General features: G+C 37.9%; 1 protein-coding gene across 1 annotated transcript in view; it reads right to left on the reverse strand.

The window, feature by feature from the left end:
* Positions 1 to 1,109: 1,109 nt before the first annotated feature.
* Positions 1,110 to 21,698, reverse strand: part of pcsk5b (proprotein convertase subtilisin/kexin type 5b) — a 65,240-nt gene continuing 44,651 nt past the window's right edge. Inside the window, 11 exon segments of the mRNA XM_032578252.1 lie at positions 1,110 to 3,650; positions 4,881 to 4,996; positions 6,918 to 7,056; positions 7,140 to 7,243; positions 9,258 to 9,342; positions 11,230 to 11,423; positions 15,632 to 15,734; positions 15,931 to 16,004; positions 16,006 to 16,054; positions 16,373 to 16,509; positions 18,556 to 18,744. Coding sequence (XP_032434143.1) covers positions 3,535 to 3,650; positions 4,881 to 4,996; positions 6,918 to 7,056; positions 7,140 to 7,243; positions 9,258 to 9,342; positions 11,230 to 11,423; positions 15,632 to 15,734; positions 15,931 to 16,004; positions 16,006 to 16,054; positions 16,373 to 16,509; positions 18,556 to 18,744 — 1,306 coding nt within the window. The 3' untranslated portion in view covers positions 1,110 to 3,534.

Genomic DNA, 21,698 nt, shown 5'->3' on the forward strand with positions numbered 1-21,698 from the left:
TTTAGTGTTTTAAGAATCCTAATAAAGTCAATTGTAATTTGTGGCTGTAATTATCAAAGAAAGAAAGTTAAAGGGGTAATATTATCTTTACAAGGCAGTCAGTGTATTTCACACAATGTCCCAGTCTTGTTGGTCTAGACCGTGCATTAAAATCATGTTAATACCATTAATCATCTATTTAAGAGGTTTAAAGTTTCCAAAAATCCTTTAGGGATTTTATATTCTTACACCCATCATAACTACTGTACTTACAGTACATGGCTTGTTTTTGAGCAGACATTTAGGAATCAGCTATAAGGGGAAAACTGTTTACTATGCATCAAATCCACTAGATCCCACTAGGTCAATGTGCATGCTTTGAAATCATGATTGATGAAAAGTGAGTTTATATTTAACAATTCCCAGAGGATCCGCCGTCAGAAACTACGGTTTTCTGAAACAAGTTTGATGTGATTAAAGATTCCCGACACGTCACATCCCGATGTAACTTTGATCAATAAAGTCAACAAAATTCATAAACAATTTATTTCCATGTTATCAAGACTGAACATTCTATGTTACTGTTGTATTTGGTGAGGATTAGACGTAATGACCACATTCGGAGGAAAGAGGCAGATTTAAGTAAGAGGGAATGGCCAAAAAAGCTGGCATGATGAGCAAAATATGTGGAAACATTGGACAACATCTCAATTTATCAGCCAAGAAGATAAGAGTTTGGGCACAAATGAGCCTTGAAAATTGATAAAGACCACAAGCATATAAATGCATTTATTATAAAGTGGCTTAAGGATAAGAAAGTCAATGTTTTGGAAAGGCTGTCACAAAGCAATGAGAAGTTGTGGGCAGATCTGAAAAGGTATGCATGAGAGTAAGATGAGTTACATCATTTCTATCAGGAGGAATGGAGCAGAAGTCTAGTGAGGAAGGAAAACCAAAAAGCTTAGAATCAAGTCAAGTTCAAAGAGAAATACTGAGAAAATGTATGTAAGCCTCTACATTTAATTGAATAAAAACCACTGTCAGATAGTGAGAAAAGTGTTTGAGTTTTTATGTTGCGTATATTAATATCAAGTTTAAACTGCATCTCCTCCAAAACACTCAGCCTCAAGGAATGTGGAGCCTTTATTAAATCAGCTTGACTGATGAAAACGTATCACTTTTTAAAATGTAACTCAGTGTAGAGTAAAAGCAGATTTAAAGATCTTTTTTAAAAAAAAGAAAAAAAAAGAAAATAATTCACGATGCTAATACAGTAACAATTTCATGGTAAAAAAAAAGTGAATAAAAGAAAACCGAGAAGACAACAGAACCGTAAACAGATTAAACATTTTAATAAGAACACTTAAGTAAAGGTAATAAAAAAAGATTTTCAAAACTAGGACTTTGAGTAACATTAATAATGCATTGTCACAGATATGTCACAAGTACACAATAAAAACAGCTTTTATACGAGGGGCTGTATGTGTGTGTCTACTATCACACACACACACACACGCAATCAAAAGTCATCTTAAACAATGACCAAGATTAACTTCTTTTAACCCAAACAGGGGACTTTCTTTATTACAAATCACCAACAACCATTACCAGTCCACAGTACAACAACTCATCTAATACTGTAAAGGCTCCAGGCTGCAGGCATCAACACCCACCAAAAAGTACCATTCAGAGAGGTTTTTATTTTCCCTTTTAGGTTTATTTGCGGGGTTTTTCTTATTTTTTATTTTATTCTTATTCAATGTTAAAAGCCAGCATTTCTGGAATAATTTACGAGCTCCATCAGGTAAAGCTCAAAGACGGACAGGAGGGGAGCGCAGCTCGGACGTCTATTGGGCTCATCACTGAAACTTTTTTTCTTTTAATTATGTGAATTTTCGACACAGTTTTGAGTTCTGATACTGACAGCTTCCCTTTAGAGAAAAATAAAGAAAATCAAATGTGTGACTATACCTTTAGCTTAACAAAACTCATTTTGTCTAAAATTGAGAAAAATAAGGATAGAAATGTGAGACGGCCGTTTCCCGTCCAACTGCCTCTCAGTGAGCTTTATCTGCAGATGCAAACAGCATTAAATGAATATATTATGTAAGAATTGTCAGAGAACCTCAGTTCATGTGCATTGTCATTGTAACAGAATAAAGAGAGCAGAAACTTCTAAAACTCTATTTTATTTGAGAACAGTAACATATAGGGATGCACCGATACAGATACAATATCATTACTGGACAATAGTTCCCTTAAGCTGTGTCATACAGGGCATGTGGAGAAAGGTAACCAACATTTCAATGAATTTCAGACCCCAGTAACAAGTCTGACAGATATTGCAGTTTTCTTATCCAACAAAGTAAAGGAAGAAGCTTTGAAGTGTGAAGTCACTGCAGTGGATAAACTCGGTCCTCAGGTTTTTGGGCCATGAATCTTCGTCACACGTGTGAAAACGTGGCATCGGTACATCCCTAGTACCGCAAATTCATTATAACTTACTGCGGAGCTCCCCTCCCTGCAGAACGATCTGGAAAGAATGACTATCGACTCTTGAATGAATCAATGCCGTCTGGGCTTACATCAAGAATTAATGGCAATCTCCTGGACACCGCAATAAAGATAAACACACCCACATACACACTACTCAGAGAGGCAGATGGATGTTTGAAGTAAATGAAAAGAGTTGGTTCTGCTCAGTAATGTGCATCAGTCTTGGCGTACGCCGAAGTCTGTAACTTCAAGTAGTGGCTGATAAATGTGTCTGCGCTCCTGCTTAAAGGTGCATGTGTGTGGTGTGGATATACATATATAAATATAGACATTTATGTATTTATATATGTATATATAAATGTGCATCAGTGTACTGCGTGTGGTACGTACTAAAGTGTGAATTTGTCCCCTCAAACAGCCAGAATCAGCCCAGACACGCATTATTTTCACATTATGAGCTACGTGGGTTTTTTTTTTTTAATCCTCGCCTTCTTTGACGTATATTTACAGGCAGAAAACCATGGCATTTCCTACTGTATGCTCACTTTCTCCATCTGTTGGTCATTAGCACTGGAAGGAGATGAGAAAGAGGGGCCAAAACAAAAAATGCACACAGACGTATTGAGAGATCTGCAGGCTGAGAGGCTCCTGTTTTTAACTATGCTCTGTACACTGGCAACAAATACAAAGAAGGTTCAATTATTTTGGCATCAATGCTTTGGTCACAAAATACCAACACCTTTATTTTCTTTTGTTTGTTTGCTTTTTTTTTCTTGTTGTTGTTGTTTTCAATAGCTCATTTTTCTTGAAGTAAGTCCCAGTCGTTTCACACCCTGATCATGTGTTTGTCCCAGTACTGAAAAAAGGTAGGTTTGTTGTAGTCCTGTCATCGCACCTCCGATGCGTCCTTTAAAGAGGCACAGATTTTCTTATAAATTATGTGACTGTGAATGCTCAGGCAGGTAGAGGGAGGAGGGGAGTTAAAGAAGGAGAGGGTTGGCCCCCGTGCCCCCCCCACCCCTCCGTGTGCTCCCTCTCGCGCCCGGTGGCGGCGTCCCGTCACCCCTTTTGCGAGCACGTTCTGCAGCACAGCTGCTGCAGCACTCTCCTCTGGCAGAGATTGTTCTTTTTAACGAGCACGCAGAAACCGCCTTCCGCCCAAGATTCTTCATTTGCTTTCCACAGACCAGGAAGAGGAGATGCAGCAGGAGGGAAAGGGGGAGAGGGGGCCAAACATTACAGAGAAACACACACAAGGAAGAACCATTAAAAACGACAAGCAGAGTTGCATGATTGGTCAGGAGAATGTTCAGGTGACAGGAAGGAGGGTTTTTTTTTTTTTGATCCAATCACAGGGATGTTCATCGAGGTGGAAAAGGATTGTGGTCCAGCGGAGTGATGTCAGAAGATCAGAAAATGGATTTGGGGGAAAGAAAAGAGAGAGAGAAAAAGGGGAAAAAAGTGTTCACACAATTAGTAAAATAATGATTTCCCCCCCCCAAAAAAAATATTCATTTAATTTTTCCAAACTAGTGAACCCTCCATCTGTACACGGGCTTTTAATAAAAGCATTCTAATTTTAAAGTTGCAGACAAACCATCATCAAAATGAGACTTTTGCTTTACAAAGACAGACTGAGGGTGCACTTTAAGTAATACAGATCATCGTCAACATAAAGGTGACGCAGCAAAGCCACGTTCCAGAGCTTTATCTCATCACACGGATGTGTTTTCAGATCAACTAGAACATTCTTGCCCAAGCAGAAAATCGCAAGTTGCAGTCAAAGCATCATCAGACTGAGAGGTCTGTGAGTTAGTCAAAACTATTTATGTCTAAAGAATCATAGACACAACATGCACAGTTTTAGGGGAAAAGAGAGCATACAGTGCAGAGGAGAAAAAAACTGAATGTCCAACAAAAAAGATGAATGCGGGAAAACAGACGTTATGAAGTAGGACTTCAGGTCAGTGCAGAGAGAAACTTGGAAAAACTGTTTTAGAGATGGAGATCTTGTCAGTGAGGTATTTCCAGAGAAATGATATGTTGTGGGCATAAACTGTTAGAAAGCAACACATAAGGCAGAGCATGAAAGCAAAGGCAGACTGGCCGCTTGCTTTGGAGCTACAACAATGAGCGGGTTGGCAAAGATGTTAGTAAAAAGCTCAAAATGTTATCAAAAGGCCACAAGTTTTGCTGTGCATTGCAAAAATACTGTTAATTTATTCTACTGTTTATTTGGTCATCTAAAATTTATCCAACATTTTATTTCCCATTTCTAAAAAGATCCCATTTCTATACTAAATGCTTGTACAATGAAAATCTATCCTATTTGCATGTTACGGCTAATATTGAAAATGCACACACACATATAGAGCATGTAGCTAATAAGAAAGCTGACAACTCACCATCTTTGCAGACTGTGCTAACCACGCAGGTTCCCGCCTCCAAGTTGTAGCCGCTGTTGCAGCTGCTGCAGTTCAGTTCCCCGGGTCCCAGGCACTCGAAGCAGCTATTATCACATCTGGCCAGGGTTAAATCCAGAATTACGTTACTAAACTATTAATTACGGTATTAAACTTTCTTTATATTGATACGGTTTAAATAAAATTAAATAAGGGAACAATCAGAAAATTATGCAACAAAAATAGATTTAGTGAAAGTTTTGGGATTTAAGAAAATCATTTCAATAAAATTTTTTTCCCACAAAAAAACAAGAGAAAGTAAGAAGATAAAGATTCTGAACATCATCTTGATCACAACAAAACCCTTGCCCTGCTGGGAATAATGAAAATAGGGAAAACGCCTATAAAAATGGTTTTCCTGATAGGAGAGGGGCTGACAGAGAATGAAAGAACTGAAGAGGGTAAAAGGTCGGGTGAGCAATAAATAATTCAAGGTGTGAGAGCAAAATACAAGGAATGCATCACAACGAGCGAAAGCAGCACACATGTCCGATTCTGTGGCGAGGATTGGCTTTGATGAAAAAAATTAACTGATCGTAAAATAAAAAACATTAACAGAGGATGTTTACGGTTGATTCTTACTTCTCCTTTATACATCTTAGCATTACTTAAAAGTGGCAGCAGAAAATAAACATTATCAGCCAGAAGAGCACCGATGTGTTTGTTCACAGTTTATTCAGGCAGCAGCACATGGTGCTACTGTGTAGATTGTTTTCATAAACTGCAAAAAGTGAAAGGTTTTAAATGTAATCACACTTTATGCCATTAAACCTTACATGAAAATATTCTCCCAGCAGCATATTAATCTTTGATCTTCCCATTTAAGGCTGATCCAAGCAGCATAAAGACATAAAGAATATTTAATTATAATTTCAGATCTTTGGTGCTTTGTGTTGTTAAAACTCCAAAACATCAGCTTTTTAAAAAACGACACACATATTTTTTTAGTGCAATATGTTTTTATGTTTTTTCTCTTAAAAATAGTTTGACTTTATTTATATTAATGTAGAGTTTTTAATGACCTTCCACAAAATGAATGAAACTACGTTTTGTGAGTTTTTTATAAAAACATAATAAAATACAATGCTTACCATGTATGGTGAGGACTTGAGCTATTTATGGCATTAATAAAAACAACTTAAAAATAAAAGCAAATACATCTCAGTCTTTAAAAGAGCCTTTTGTGTTGAATGGGTAAGAGTGGAACAATTTAATACAAACTATTTTGCAAAGAAAACAGTTCAGAATGAGTAGTTGCTGCTAGACTCTGATTAGTGCTGCAAAATATTATTTTAGTACTGTTGCAGTATCAAAGAACTGCCTGAAATAAATATTATTTAACTGTTGCAGTGCCATGCATCAAGGCTGTCTGTAATATATTTGGTGATTTGTTTAATTCAGCATGAAAAGCAATAGAAGGTAAAGAAGTGCTAAGATGGTCAAGTCAGTAAGAAACAACAGCCAAGTCTCAATAAAACCTTGCGGTTGAGATGGAAATGATGATTTTTTTTTCTTCTTCTTTTACAGTAGCTGGATACACTATTATCTGGAGTTTATGTTTGCTATAAACCCAAAGCAAAAAGAAATCAATACTTTAAAAAAATGTTTTCTTTATTTACTGAGTTTTGTTACTTTGACACTTCCCGTCATCATCAAATATTTTATGTTTTCCTAGTGAGCAACCCCAACTCTGACAGCAATGAAAATTAAAACTGGCACAGTTGTGTTTATTTCCATAGAAAGTACTCCTAGTTCAGTGATTTTATACTAAACTGTGACATTTCTTTGGGTGATGCAATATTCAGTTTTTAACTCTGCGTATTCAGTTTGTTTTTTTTCTTTCTGCATGCTCAGTTTCCTTCGACATGTGTGATTCTGAGCTTTTAGAAATACTTTGACTTCACATTCACAGAGTTTCTTCCTGATCTTATTTTGGCCTTTTGTCAGTATTATGTAGAGATGCTTGCTGAGCAGACTCACTTCTTACAGAACCGCTGCACCTGGCCGTTGTCTGAGGTCTGCTCTGACAGGTAGTAGCCAGGGCTGCATGTTAACACGCATCGCCAGTCCTCCAGTAAGTAGTCATCTGCACACTTGCTACATGCTTCTATACCTGTACCTAAAAGACACATCATTTTTTTAAGCAAAATATGTTGCTGAGGTAGCTGTGTTTTTTGTTTTTTTTAATCTTGGACTTTCTACCTGCACAGGTGGCACAGGCACGATGACAAAGCTCGCATGTCCTCCTGTGGCCGTTGAAATAGGTTCCAGGGTTACAGGTCATCTGGCATTTATGTCCTTGGAGACTGGAAGAATAAATAAAAAATTAGTTTATAACTCCATCATCCTCCTGGGTGGCGCACAGAAGAGCAGCAGAATATTTGCTGCATGTTCTGGACCAACATAAATCAGCCTGTTTTGACACGCTACAAGTGGTTTTGGCCTTTGAGCCAGATGTATGGATAGAGGTCAGCTAGGAAGCAGGTTTGGAGGTTATAAAGTCCCTTTTTGTGAGGTAACAGTGAGGACAGGTTGGTGCGTCTGTTGCACTGAGCTGAAAAACAGCTGGAAAGCGTTAGCAAAAGTTTCCCAGAAACAATCTGGTCCCCTCTTCCTCCCTGGCTCTTAACAAGACTAAATGGAGGAGGGGAAGCTGAGCATGTGCATGTGTGTGTACAAGGTCCTTTTTTTTTTTTACTGTGATCTCAAAGCCGTTCCGGGGAAATTACGGCCTCCGAGTGTCTCCACCTCCACCTCTGGCTACACTGAACACTTAAAAGTTGAGTTTGAGACTTCCAGACTGCAATGTGTTTTAAACGCTTCTCAGGAGTTTCCCTCATGACCTCGGAGGAATGTCACCACTTTAAATCATGATATCCTCTCTGGAAGGGGCCAAACAAAATGAAATGGAAAATTTAGAAAACACTTGAGGTTAAACTAAAGTGTCTTTAAAGAGAAACATTTAACCCAGAACAGCTCATCAAAAACGTACGTTAATTTAAAAAATACAAAATTAAAAAAAAAGATTTTCAGGGAAACAAGATTGATTATTTCATGTTGCAAAACCAAACAAAAGCTTACTATAGAAAATTAACCTGAAATAGACAAAATCTCTTTTGCTATCTCTGTTGCAGAAGCTTGTCGTATTGAAGACTCAACATTTCTAATCAATACTTTTATTTTTTTCCTCGACACCTGAGTCCCATCAAGTTTAAACTGCTCCGTATAGCTTGAATACAAATATGACCACATAGCTGAATGAGACAGTAAGGGTTTGACTTAGTTAAATGAGCAGAGCTGTCTGATCTGTTCAGTTCAAACTAATGATTATTAATATGCTAATGCTAAACGAAAGGAAAAGAAGTGGCCGGGGAGAGGGAAGTCTGGGCCTCCCTTCCGCGACCCGACCCCGAATAAGCGGAAGAAGATGGATGGATGGATGGATGGATGGATAAACGACTCTGTTCAGTATCTGGGTCGAGACACCCTAACACTGTGCCTAAGCTCTCAGGTTTTACAGCTTCGGTTGCAAAATTTGAGCAAATTTAAAGTTTGCAAACTTTCCATGGATTACTCAGAGGAATACATTAAAATAAGTAGCAAAAAATGGGGACTATAAAATATAGTTCTTCAAGCGGATTTTAGATGCAGTTGGTGGGAATATATTTTAGCATTTTGACAAAAAACAACCAGATTTTATGAGGTTACATTTGGTTATTCCTATTCTATATCTCAACAGCAAGTAAACAGCACATTGCTTTCTGCAGAGGTGTTTAGGCCACATAGCAAATTACTCCCAATTTTCAGAAGATTCCGATAAATTTCCAAAATTCCTATGGATACTTTCCCACTTGGAATACTTCGAGCATCTGGAAGATTTTGGAAAATTTACTATACATTTTTCTCCTTCTTGCAAATACAATTGGAGCTATTTCAGTGTGCCAGAGGGCAAAAAAACAGAAGTGTATATGTAAAGGTGAGAAAAAAATTCACATTAAAATTCATAAAACAAAGTGATCTAAAAGCTATTCTGTGTGTATTTAAATGGTTACAATGTTGTGAGGTAGGCAAAAACCAAAACCAGCATTGCAATAAATGAAGGTGAAGAGAAATATTCAAATGTTTGTCTAATGTAAAGAGCAACAGTTTTGACATATGATGTGCAGAGGTTCTGTAAGAAGTACTCATCATATTATCTTTATAAAAGAATTAAAATAAATATGGAACTGTAAAACCGCCCTGTCTCATGTATTTACAAAAGGTTAAAATATAAGCTAATGTGACACAATTTATTGTCAGTCTCATGTTTTCTTTGCTTACCTCATCCCAGGTTTACACTCAGTGCAGATATTGGAGGCTGAACATCTCTTACAGTTCTCCTGACATCTTCTGCAAATGTTGGAATCTGTAGGACACACATCGTCCGCATCATAATTAGGGGCTGACCTGGAAACAGTGTTCCTGCATACATTTGGTGAGATGTGTAGGTTGAAAAGTCATCAAAACAAGAGGATTTATGACAGGTGCTAGAAAAGATTGCTAGAAAATATTAACATATTAAAGACTCAAGAATAACATAAATATCAAAACTTGAAAACTGACATGTCTAGTGAACAAAACATATATTTTCACAGTTTTTGGAAAATGTAGGAAACACTTCTGCAAGTACCAAAAGAGAATAAAGGTTACGCCACACTTTCACACAATCCTCAGCTGCCAAAGAAGAGAGAAAAAGAAAGAAATATAAATTGAGAAACAGGAAAGTCTCTGGCTCCTACATATTTTCCTTTCAGAATGCCAAAAACAACATGTATATAAATTTAATGTCAGTATTTTAAATATGGAACTTGCAAAAACATCAGCGAGTCAGGAGGAACCAAAGAAAAACAAACGGATTGATGGATGACTGGATGGACGAAAGGATGCATGGCTGGATGGACACACCGATGGATAAACGGTTGGATGGATGGCAAATACATCGAATGATTGATGAACAACGGGTGAATAGATGGAAGAATTTGTGAATGCATGGATATACACAACTTTTAGAAAATGGGATAAGCTTAAAATACTTTTTTTTTAAGTCCATTTTCTGTTTTCACCCAGATCTCCAAATGACTAAAATCAAACTTGGAACTGTGTAGAAACCCTGTTTGTAATTAAGTTTATAATACAATAAAGGAACAGATGCATTTCCTTTGCTTATCTAACTTTATCGTCACTTAGAGTTCTTTAGAAGGAAAAACATTAAATAATGAATCTGTCGATGTGATGGATGGAGGAGGAATTCACCTCCTTTTGCTGCCAGAGTGATAAAAAAGGAAACTAGTTTGCTCATTTGAAAACCAAACATTAAATTGTGGCACCGATTCAAAGGAAACAGCATCCACTTCAACTTGGCCTGGTGGAATAACGATGGGATTTGGATCAGATCATTTCAGATCTGCAGCCAGAGTTTACACTAACCTGGCTGCAAACACACACTCATAATTAGAAGATTTACACGAAAAAAAAGGTCATTTACAAAGCTTTAGTCTTTTGTACTTGATCTGCTTTCAAGACTGGCATATGTCTCAAACATAAGGCAAATCAATCAGTAGATCCTTTCAGTGTTTATGTTATAATGTAAATGAATATATTTGGAATGACTCAATGCACAGAAAAGACTCTGATCAAAATCTAAAGGCAATCCTGTAGGTCTGTTTCATTTTAGTTTAGTTATTTTATAGTAAAACATCTTTACTACCACATGCTTTTTCTTTTTTTTCCTAATTGGATTCAGCAAGTGCAGGAAAATAAACACACGGCTAGACATTACATCAAGGGTAAAACGGCATCGCTGTGAGTCCAGGAGTAGAAAAACAGTTTTGCAGAGTACTCTTTTTTTGTAAGGCAGGTGGTAGACAGATGTTTCTAAAAGTCTACTTTGCTTCGCCATCTCTGGAAAACCGTTTTCACAGTGCAATACCTTCCACCGTGCTTTTATCTCAGGGGCCATGAGCTTACAAACGATCAATACAGAGAAAAGGATTCTGGCTGGACAATTAACAAGATTGGTCCAATCTGCCCTCAACAATTTGTTTGGAAACAAACACTTCACTGCCAACACATCTACTCATTTCTTAAAGGTTTTTATGGAACGAGTGATCTTTATTTAACAGCAGCTCAACAGAAAGAAGAGCAGAGAGAGAAGGGAAACGCATCATATTATTCAGAGAACTGCAGCGCCACTGTTCTGCCACATGTGGCGCTCCATCTGCTCATTAGCTAAGCCAGGAAGAAAAAGGCGCACCACTATCAAGGTAGAAGCCATCAGCACAATTGGCAGCGCATGTGTTGGAGCCCTCGATGAGGTGGTAACCCGTCCTGCACGAGATGCACTGGTCGCTCCGACTGCCGACACACGTCTCGCACATGGAGGAGCATTTCTTGCAGCGCTTCCTGTCGTCACGGAAAAATCCACTGGGGCACTCAGAGACACACATCCTGGGGCGAGACGGGAGCAGAGGAGGGAAACCAGGTGAGAAAGAGGTTGAAGAACTTCACAAAGATGAACTCAGAAATATTTATATGCATAAAGAGTTAAATAAAATGTTTTCTCTCCTCCCTGCCTGACATTACATCAGGCTAATTTAGATCAGCTAGGATTACCAAAATTATCCCCATTTTCAAAATTCAAAGCAAATTTTCTATGTGACTGAGACCTGGGCTTTGCGATTCCAAAACGTTACATTCTTGTCCTCAAGACATTTTCATTTAATGGCTTGTTTAGAGTCAATGTCCGTTTTAAAGATCCATTTTTGGCCAAACTTTAACGATGTGTTGCTTTAATATATTAACATGTTATTGTTTCATCATTATGCTACGTATTTTGTTTAGTGCATCAGTGCCTCCTGCAGCAAAACACTCACACAGCATGATAGTGCCACCACTGTGCTTCACACTTGGGATGATGTTCTAAGGGTTTGCAAGTTTAATATTTCTTCATCCAAATGTAAACAGTCATTACTGTCAAATATAAAACGTGTCTCAAAAAATTAAAGTCTTGGCCCTCAAATGCAATTAATCTGGACGTTTTATGTTGTGTTTGTAGCAGCTGCTGCTTTTCCGAGCGACCTTTTATGGTCAAAGGCTAATACACACACTGCAACAAGAAGTCTGCCTCCTGATGTACTCACTCATGTACAGCACTTTAATACTTGCAAATAATTGATTAAAGTAGATAAATGAGGAACATTCAGTCATCTGGAATCTCATTTTCCTTTGATTTTTCCATACAGTCACACAAAGGAGTAGTTTGTTTGAGGTGCTGCCCTAAACTACATTCACAGGTGTTCGTCCAATTAACTCAAGTGTTCTGAATTAAAATATCTCGCATGTAAAAAAGCCATAACATTACTATCATCTGATGTTTTCCACATTGTTTTAAGGCACAGTAATCTTGGTGTATGTAAAGGTCTGACTTTGAAGAGAGGGGAAAAAAATGATCCCACTCCAAAAGAATCTCTTATTCACACATTTGGCAAATAAAAAAAAAAAAACAACTTGATAATAGTAACAGTCAAACTAAGAAGTCATTGTCAGACTGTAAAAAAGATTGTGTTTTATTCTAAAGTGAATGTAAACATCTGGCTTTAATTGCATGTAATAAAACATTCTGGTTTAGATTCCATTAAAATTTAAAACAGGAGTTAAAGCTCATAAATGTATAATGAACACTATCACACAGTTTAATGGTATATTAACAGGATCACATTGTTCGGCCACATCCTACAGATAATGTGGCAAACACGAGCTCTAAATGTGTTAAGCTGAACCAGAAATAATCATATTTCACTGAGTTGGGGCAGACAGATGTGGAGGTATAATGGGCCAGTTTGCGTGCGTGCAGGTGAACATCTGCCGGATTACTTCAGCACGCCTCGTCACCCAGAGGCTCCTTTCCTTAGGTGGAGAGACCTCTGAAGTCCTCAGCAGCACAGAACACACACACAGTTCAAGCCTTAGTCACACTCTGCAGAAACCTCTGCCAGAAAGCACATATGGAACATGTCAGACACTGAATCTATGTGTGAAAGCACACGCTGACTGCAATCGTGCCGAACTGTTAGAATCCGCTTTCTCGTCAAGCTGAAGCCGACAGACGACTTGTAGCGAATGCTATCCTAATCCAACTATAATTTATAATTTTTAATCAAAGTCAATCAGATTCACTTTCTAAGATTTAGAGATTACATCACTTTAATGAAACATCAATGTCAGACAATCACGCAAACCTCTTAAAGATTTAAATATTCATGCATCACGTTTTTGTTTCCTATAGAAACCAAAAAAAGTCCCATTGGACAATAGAAGTCCATGATTTTGAGTTCACATACACATCCAAATAAAGATGTTTAGTGGGATTATGAACGAGAAAAGAGAAACATGAGATAATTCATGCTTTTCTTTGAAAGTCTCAGACGTTTTAAAACAAAAAAAAAGGAAAACTTCTAATCAAAGAGCCCAGCACCTTTCAATAAACAGAGACCATCTAAGGTGTGTGTTGTTGTAATTATCTGAACATCCTGCCCCTTCCTGCCATCACTCCCCTCCAATCTCCATTCACCAATTCCTCCCTGTGCGGGCAGAAAAGGCCAGCACATCTCTAAAGTGGGCTGATGTTAAGCTTCAGCTAAGCTTTCACGTTCTCATTCACCTGCATTGCTTTGCCTTTTATCTGCAGAGGAGCGCCAACACAAAGGCAGCTACCACAGACTTTGATCCTAATGGGATTCGAGTAACACAAGAAAATCACATCTGCATATTTACAGTCCACACTCACAAATCATGTTTATGATTTATAATTTAGAAGCAAGAAATGACAAACTAACACAGTGTGACAGGAATAAACGTCTCTACAGCCACCATGTCACAGTAACGACAACTAAAGTGTCAAACTGTGGAAACAGACAGGAGTCCTTATTTCACACAGAGGGCAAGTTATTTATGATGAGACAATGCAGATAAAGTCACAACTTGTCAGTAATGTTGGAGGCAAAATTTAAAGCTGGATCAACATTTCCTGAGGAAACTATAACTAGAACAGTAGAAAGACAAATAGAAACCAGTTACAACATGTTTGGAGAAAAAATGTATTAGGCCTTAAAGTTACACAACTATTGGCTTCAATTCTACATATAAATGAACTATAACATATGTGATGTGTGCATTAAGGATGTTTTATGAAAATAATTTTAAAAAATAACTCTTCTGCTAGGTACAGATACAGTGCCTTTTACAAGTCGCAATGCTTTGCTTTTTTCATGTTACAACTACAAACTTGTCATACTTATAATTAGGAAAAATCCTTTACTCAGGACTTCGTTGTATAAATCTACCACATATAATCTCTATAAAATGCAACAAAGTTTGTCTGTAAGGTGAAAATGAGTTAACAGGGAATTTCTGAAAAATAAAGCAAGCATGACAGTACAGGGGGAAACTGTGGGTTTTGAAATGTGTAAAGAAATGACTATTTTACATCTGCTATGGTCAAGAGGCCAGAAAGATCTGAACGCATTTTAAATTGATTACAGAATCATCTGTAATCAATCTTCATAAATTAAAAATCTTTTAAAATATATATTTTTATTTATTTATTACTGTATTCTTCATTGTTTAACAATTTGTTATCTGTAGTTGAGGGTTTTCACAGTTGTTCTATTTCAAAATCCCAGATTTTTCTACGACCAAAAGTTCAGATATTTTTCTCACCATTTTATAGCATTCAGGAAGTTTGGGTGCAAAACATTTACGTTGAAAATTCTTGTATAACTTAAAGCTTTCATTATTGATATGTTCCGCAGATCATTGCATGACCAGAGTCTGAAGTTTGCTCAGTCTGCTTCAAAGGGCTGTTTTCCTGCTTTTTTCTGTCATCTTCACTAACTTGTCAGATCAATCACATTTAAAAAAAAATCTAACATGCTTAGATGTCTAAAATTAAAGATGATTTCATAAAGAACACTTTGATGCTTTCATTCTGTAGTAAAAAATATATTTTTAAACAAAAGTCATGGTTTATGTGGGATCAAAGCCAACATCCAGTTTAAAAACCTGATATAAAGATACAAATACGGTTTGAAATTGAAAATTTGTTTGAACATGTGTATATCTGTGCAGAACAGATAAAGTCTAGGTGTGAAGTGGCAAATTGAGGATAAAGAAAATTATTTAAAACATAAATCAAGAAGAAACACTTTTTGAACTTGGCATACTTGTAAGTACCACAGTAGGATGGCAAAGTCCTGCCAAGATTTATATTTAAACCCACATTGAAGCGTTTCGGATCACAGTCTCTCCAGATCTGTGGCTGAACCACAAACATAAATGACAAAATATTCTTGGGTTAATAAGTGAGGGCAAATGTGCGACAATTTGTTCAAAGTGAGAACAAATTTCTAGTTTATTTTGGTTGTCATGTTAATAAATATGCTTAATCATTCAATACTTTCCAAACATCTCTTTTCTCTCTTTTACAACGAGGTGAAATTAGCTTTGGATCCATGTTCTCTTTGAATCTTTCCACTATTCCTTCCCTTGAAAACAATATGTAGATCTAGTAGATTAATATCAATACATCATTATTTTTAAAATATTTTGCAAAGCAAAGAAAGTAAGAACATTTCTGTAACGTTCTAAATCAGACAGACCTGGTGTTGTTCTTGAACTTGAGGAAGTAGTGGAGGCAGTTGATGCAGTGGTGCGGTCCGGGACCCTCACAGCCATTCTCATTGCATTCAGCATCACAGGGACCTGGATACGGACAGAAGAAGCCCCTCAGTGAAACCCCCAAAAACAACATCTGGACTGACTAATGATAACTTTCTATCAAAAATAAGCCAGTTCAGTCCATTAAGCCACACAAACTCCCAGTATATTAAAAAAAACTATTAAACCTGATTTTTTTTTTAATTTATGGTGATGCTGCAGTGTGTTTTGTATAATTCACCGTTGTACTCCTCAGTGAACTCCTCCTCAGGCTGCAATGAGTCTGTGAAGCGATCCTTTTGCTGAGTGGAGTACGGGATGGACAGAGGTGCCATACAACACCAGAGACCACTCCTTCAGCTTCCCTGTGTAACACAGACTCCTGGTGAAGATCAACCCCAGGCAGGAATTACCTTCGACTGACCAGGATTACTACATGTTTCCCTTATTGAGTTCTGTGTCCTGCAAGTCAAATGTTCACATCTTTCAAAAGTGTTCCAGATTTAAATAAACAATGGGACGGGAAATTTTCACAAAATTCTCATTTAATGCTCTGAAAATTTGATTAAGTTTGCATCCAGGTCAAATGTTTGCTACAGACTGCTCACATTCCTAACAAAAATGTAGTTAAAATCCTGCTGAACCAAATTTTTGATACCAGTTAACAGCAGTGCAGTTTTTACCAGGCACTTTCTGGCTGCGGAGTTGAGAGGGCGAGTCGTAGATCTCCAGGATCCAGTCGCCTGCTGCCTTCTCTCCCCAGCAGTGGGTGGTCATGAATTCCCAATTCTTAAAGCCCTCCATGGAGTGATCAAACAACCTGTGCATTAAAAATATACACCCCACACACACGCACGCACACGCACGCCAGGATACACACACCCCACAGATCCAAGTCTGATTAGTAATGAACTTAAGTGCTCCAAATAGCAGAGCAATCAGGACAATTCACACTCAGCAAAATGGAATTAGCTTCTAATAAACACAAACAGGGATGTGGCCTATGGCATTCCGGATTCTGTCTGGAAGAATTTAGTAGCAATCAGAAGGCATAATCATTCAGCTAAAACTAAGGTGTTTACAGTAATTAAAGTTAAAGGCAATGAAAGCTGAACACAAGCTGCAGCAGTAAAGCCCAACAACAAAACAATGCGCTCTCTACAGGAACAGCGTAGACCTGAATGCCTCATAAATCCAAATTAATGTTTGAAACCCAATGAAAGGTCACAGGTAATCCAGAAGAAGCCAACGTGCAGCAATTAAAATGTGAAGCAGAAAACGTAGAGATGACCCAGTGTCTTCAAACAGAAAGTATTCTGTGTAAACCTTCTCTCCATGCATACAAACTGTTGGCCCAGTTGTCCATTCTTAATTAGCAACATCTGCAGCTGTAAAAGAACAGCCTCATCTGGCCGGGCGCGCGGCCACAGCATGGAGGGCGGGGACGCGGACAGATAAGTGAAGCTGGTGAAAAACATAATGACTTACAGAGGAAGAAAAAAATTCAACCTTAGATTGATATAAAATTTTTATATTTTCCCCGCATGCTTTAACCTTAAATTAGGCTTAATTTTTCTACTTGTAGAAAAATTATTTGTGTTTGGGCAAATAATTGATATTTCCATAAATGCCAGAAGAATAAATAATTTTTTCATTTTTCTAGATATTTTCTTTTTACTTTTTTGAAAAATCAGAGGTTTACGTACACTAAGGTTATTGTGCCAATTAAAAAGTGCTAGCCTTTGTGAGCTTCTTATAGGTTAATTGACAACATTTGAGTTAACTGGAGGCAAACCCATTGATATATTTTTAAAAGCAGACCTAACACGCACCACCTCCTCCTGGGACATTATGAAAAAAATCAAAATAAACCAGTTAAGACATCAGAAAATGACCTCAAAAGATGTGATTCATCCTTGGCTTCAATTTTCAAATGCCTGAATGTTCCACATTCATCCATGCAAATTATCATATTCAAGTACAAACAGCATGGAAATGTCTGTGCCATTAAACTACACAGTAAGCAGACAGGTTCAATGTCCCAGATAGGAATGTGTTTTGGGCTAAAATGCTTGGATCAACCCTAAAACAAAAGCAAAAGGCCTTGTGAAGACGCTGGATGAAGATGGAAGATGGCGCTACAGTAAAACAAGTTCCTTGCCAACATCTGCTGAAATTTGCAAACTGTAGTCTGGATTTTTATGTCGTCCTTGTTTTCTGATTAAAGTAAAATTTTAATGTTTTGCCTTATGAAAAAGAGGGAAGGCTGCAAGCCTGACAACCCCATCCAGAATGAGAAGTATGAGGGTAGCAGCATCATGTTGTTTGGGTGATTCGCTGTGGGAGGGACTGGTGCACTTCACAAAATAGATGGCATCATGAGGAAAGAAGTTTATGTGGAAATACTGAAGCAGCATCTCTAGATGCAAGCCAGGAAGTTAAAGCGTGTGCATAAATGTGTCTTCCAAATGGAAAACAACCCTCAACATGCTGGCAAATTATCTGCAACGATGTTTAAAAACAAGTAGCTCTGTGACGTGGAGTGGAAATCAGAAAAAAAGCGTGTAGGACAGAGCAGAAAAGCTGAATGTGAGGAAGATGGCCTACAAAACCTGAATCTGTTTCATTGTCAAACATCCACATTAAAGTATCGAGTCCTCACAAGCGTTTACATTTTTGAAAAATTGCAGCTGAAATAAGAGTTTCTTTTCTATTTCACAAGATGCCTAAATGTCCCAATTCATCTAGAAGATGTTACAAATTCTGTCATCAATAATGACAGCTGGACCTCAACAATACAACCAGGTTTGACAGCATCTTTAAAAATGAACACAGTTGACCGTCCACGGCTTTTTCTGTTCTGTACCTGTTGGCGAGCAGCTGCGACTTGGTCCCCGACGGAGAGGTCAGGTTGATCGACAGATCCCCACGACGAGGGTGCGTGATTGTTATGCGTACAACCACATGCTCCAGGTAGATCACTTTGAGGTTGGGATTGTCCGAACATCCAGTCGCCTTGTACACAGAGCGCACCAAGTGCTCCGGACGGATGGTTCTGCTGGACAGGAAGGAGGGAATTAGTAGGTTAACATTAGCAACACATCCACATGAGTATAAATGATGCTTTAAATTCAATGACTGAAGGGAAAACTGGATCAGTGAACACAAACAATGAGGAACCTTTTGGGTTCTATGTCAAATGCTTGTTTAGTTGGATGGATTGCTGCAAATCCAGGACTTCCTTAAGTAAATACCTTTTCACTAATTGGTTTTTAAGAATGACAAAAATCTACCCTAATCCCTCATTATAATCATTTAAATCAAAAAAGCATCTTCCCTTCACACTTCTCAAGCTTAGTTTCTTTATTTTCTATAAGTTGACTTCTTCTTGGGATTCGTCAGCATCCTACATGGTCACTTCCTCCACATCAAAATCCTCCTCTTCATTTCCACTGTAGAGTGAGGCTTTCGTACGGCCCGTAAATTTGTCCTCTCACAAATTCATGAGCCTATTGCTAGTCTTTTGTTTCAAAATATTACCCTTTTTTCAGCATGAAATTCTCTTAGTAACCATAAATTTCCATGACAGGTTTCCATTCTTCCACCTAGATCTACCTGAGGACCTACGATTACAACCATCAACAATTTTTAGTCCATTTTTAGTTTTGCTGTTCATTGCAGCAATCAATAACACTTCATTTAAACTGAACAGTGCCCAAAGTTTCCCATTTCTAAATGTCCATCCTGCTAAAAAGCTGTATGTGATAAGATAAAGAGAAATATTTGCTGTATCTGCGATGCACTGCTCAGCAGCACAACCACCTCAGAACAGCCAACACAAACATTTAATGGCCACTTGAATAACATTTGCAGTATGATCTAACACCACAGCAACACAACACCAAAACCACGGAGAGAGCCAGTAAAAAAAACAACGCACATCATCCTGCCAGCTCAGGGTATTTTTATGCCACAACTGTGTAAGAATTCGAAGCACCAGATCGATAAAATATCAGGAGGTTCATCAGAGTGAAACAAATTACCATGATTTGTGTTGTCACTGACGTGTGTCCTCCCATCTTGTCTTAGAGATCATTTAATCAAATTCCTTCTCGTCTCACCTAACAATCACAGTGATGACATGTTTACCGACAAACCGATCCAGCATGGATATTTATCTTCTAACCAATAATCCCTCTGAGGTAATATGCAGTTGGTCTCTGATTACTTGGAAAAAGAGGCACGACATGCCAACACGTTCAAAGAATAACTGATATTAAACATATTAAAAACTCACTGACATCAATTATCAATACTAATATTGATTTGCTTGTTAATTGAAAAATCCAATTTAAACCTATAGTGGATGTTAAAAAGTTGCTTAAAGAAGCAAAAGTTATAAAATCAGTTTTGAATAAGTGATTTATCAATTTAAAATGAAAATTTAAGCAAAACATAAAGAACTGGTATAACTTTTTTCCACTTTAGCTCTAGCCACTACAAGCCTGACCTGTCATACTGAAGGAGTCAATAACAATTTAAACATAAAAACACAGAAAAACAGCAAACATTATCTGGAACAGACTACTCTGAATGAGCAGCAGTCGCTTTGGACGCCTGTCTGGGGAGTATGGAGCCGATATAACAGCTCTGGCCTCTCCATGACACAGCTCAGATAACTGAGTCGTACACATGGGACAGAGCACAGCAGATGCACAGCTGATTACTACCAGCTTGATTGCACAAAAATGATGTCTTTTTGTTTTGTTTTGTTTTTCTGGCGCATACTCCAAGCAGAGTGCAAAGGGTCAGCTGCAGAGCAGCAACACTAAAGAAGAGGGGAAGGTCCGGTCAGATGGTGTGAAGGAACACGGCATTGAGCTGATGTCTGCCCTGACTGTCAACATTTCTGCTAGAACCACGACTACAAGTCACATAGACACACTACTTTCAAAATAAAAATACCGATGTACAAAATATAGTTGATATTAGACATGAATTAACAGATTTCCAAACTTTTGGATTCATACAAAATGTTTCAGTTTTTAATTGAGACAGAATCATGAGAGGTTTTTCCTTTGTTTTAGTTCTACGTCACAGATAAATTAGGTTTTTATTTTCTAATTGCGTACCTCTTGCTGGATAGAGACCCAGTTTTCTCCAACAACAATTAAAGAACCTCCAAGTGTCAATTCACAAAACAGAAGGAACAAGAAAGCTTAAATGACAGGGTTGCTTTATTCATTTCACGCTTTAGCCCACATATATTACAAGACTGTAAAAGGCTTGAAGATCACTGGATTTGACGCGAGTCAGACTTTACATAGGGCCTATATGAAGAGACTTGTGCAGTGAAGCAGGACAGACAAAATGACACAGATAACGCTGCATTTTCTGTCCGTGGAGGCTTCAGCTGAAAGCAAACCAGTCCAGGGCCCTGAGTTCAGCCAGCCTAATACAGCACAGCGCTCAGGCTTCCAGCTGCATCAAGAATAACAAGCTGTGAAGTCCTGGCTCTCTCTGAGTAAGAGTGTGTGTGCATAGTAAAGGTCTTATGTGAGAACCACCCTGCCAGAACTAATGCTTGGCCCCTATCAAGGTACAGCTTGCACAACCGTACTCTAAAACACATGCCGGTGCAAAACACTGGAGACAGAAAAAATGAGAAAAGACTTTACAGCTGAGAGAGAAAGAATGGAGCAGACAGAGAAAGAGGTTCCTGAGCGAGGCACAAACCAGTTCCCATTTACACAGCAACCATACTTGATAGGGATGCACAGATATTAAAATCTGAGCAGATACTGATGCTGATGCAGCTGATAACCAATATCTACCAACATTACTTACATTTTCCCTACCCTTTCAACATCATGAAAAATCTACCATACTGCTGACATCACTGTCACAAGGCCAATCCCCTTCCCTCCTAAAACACACACACTAAATAAACATTAGTAATTATTATTATGAAAATAATCAGTCGATAACGATAGCAATGCCAATATATTG

This window comes from Xiphophorus hellerii, chromosome 12 (assembly GCF_003331165.1).
Source record: "Xiphophorus hellerii strain 12219 chromosome 12, Xiphophorus_hellerii-4.1, whole genome shotgun sequence".
NCBI lineage: Eukaryota > Metazoa > Chordata > Actinopteri > Cyprinodontiformes > Poeciliidae > Xiphophorus > Xiphophorus hellerii.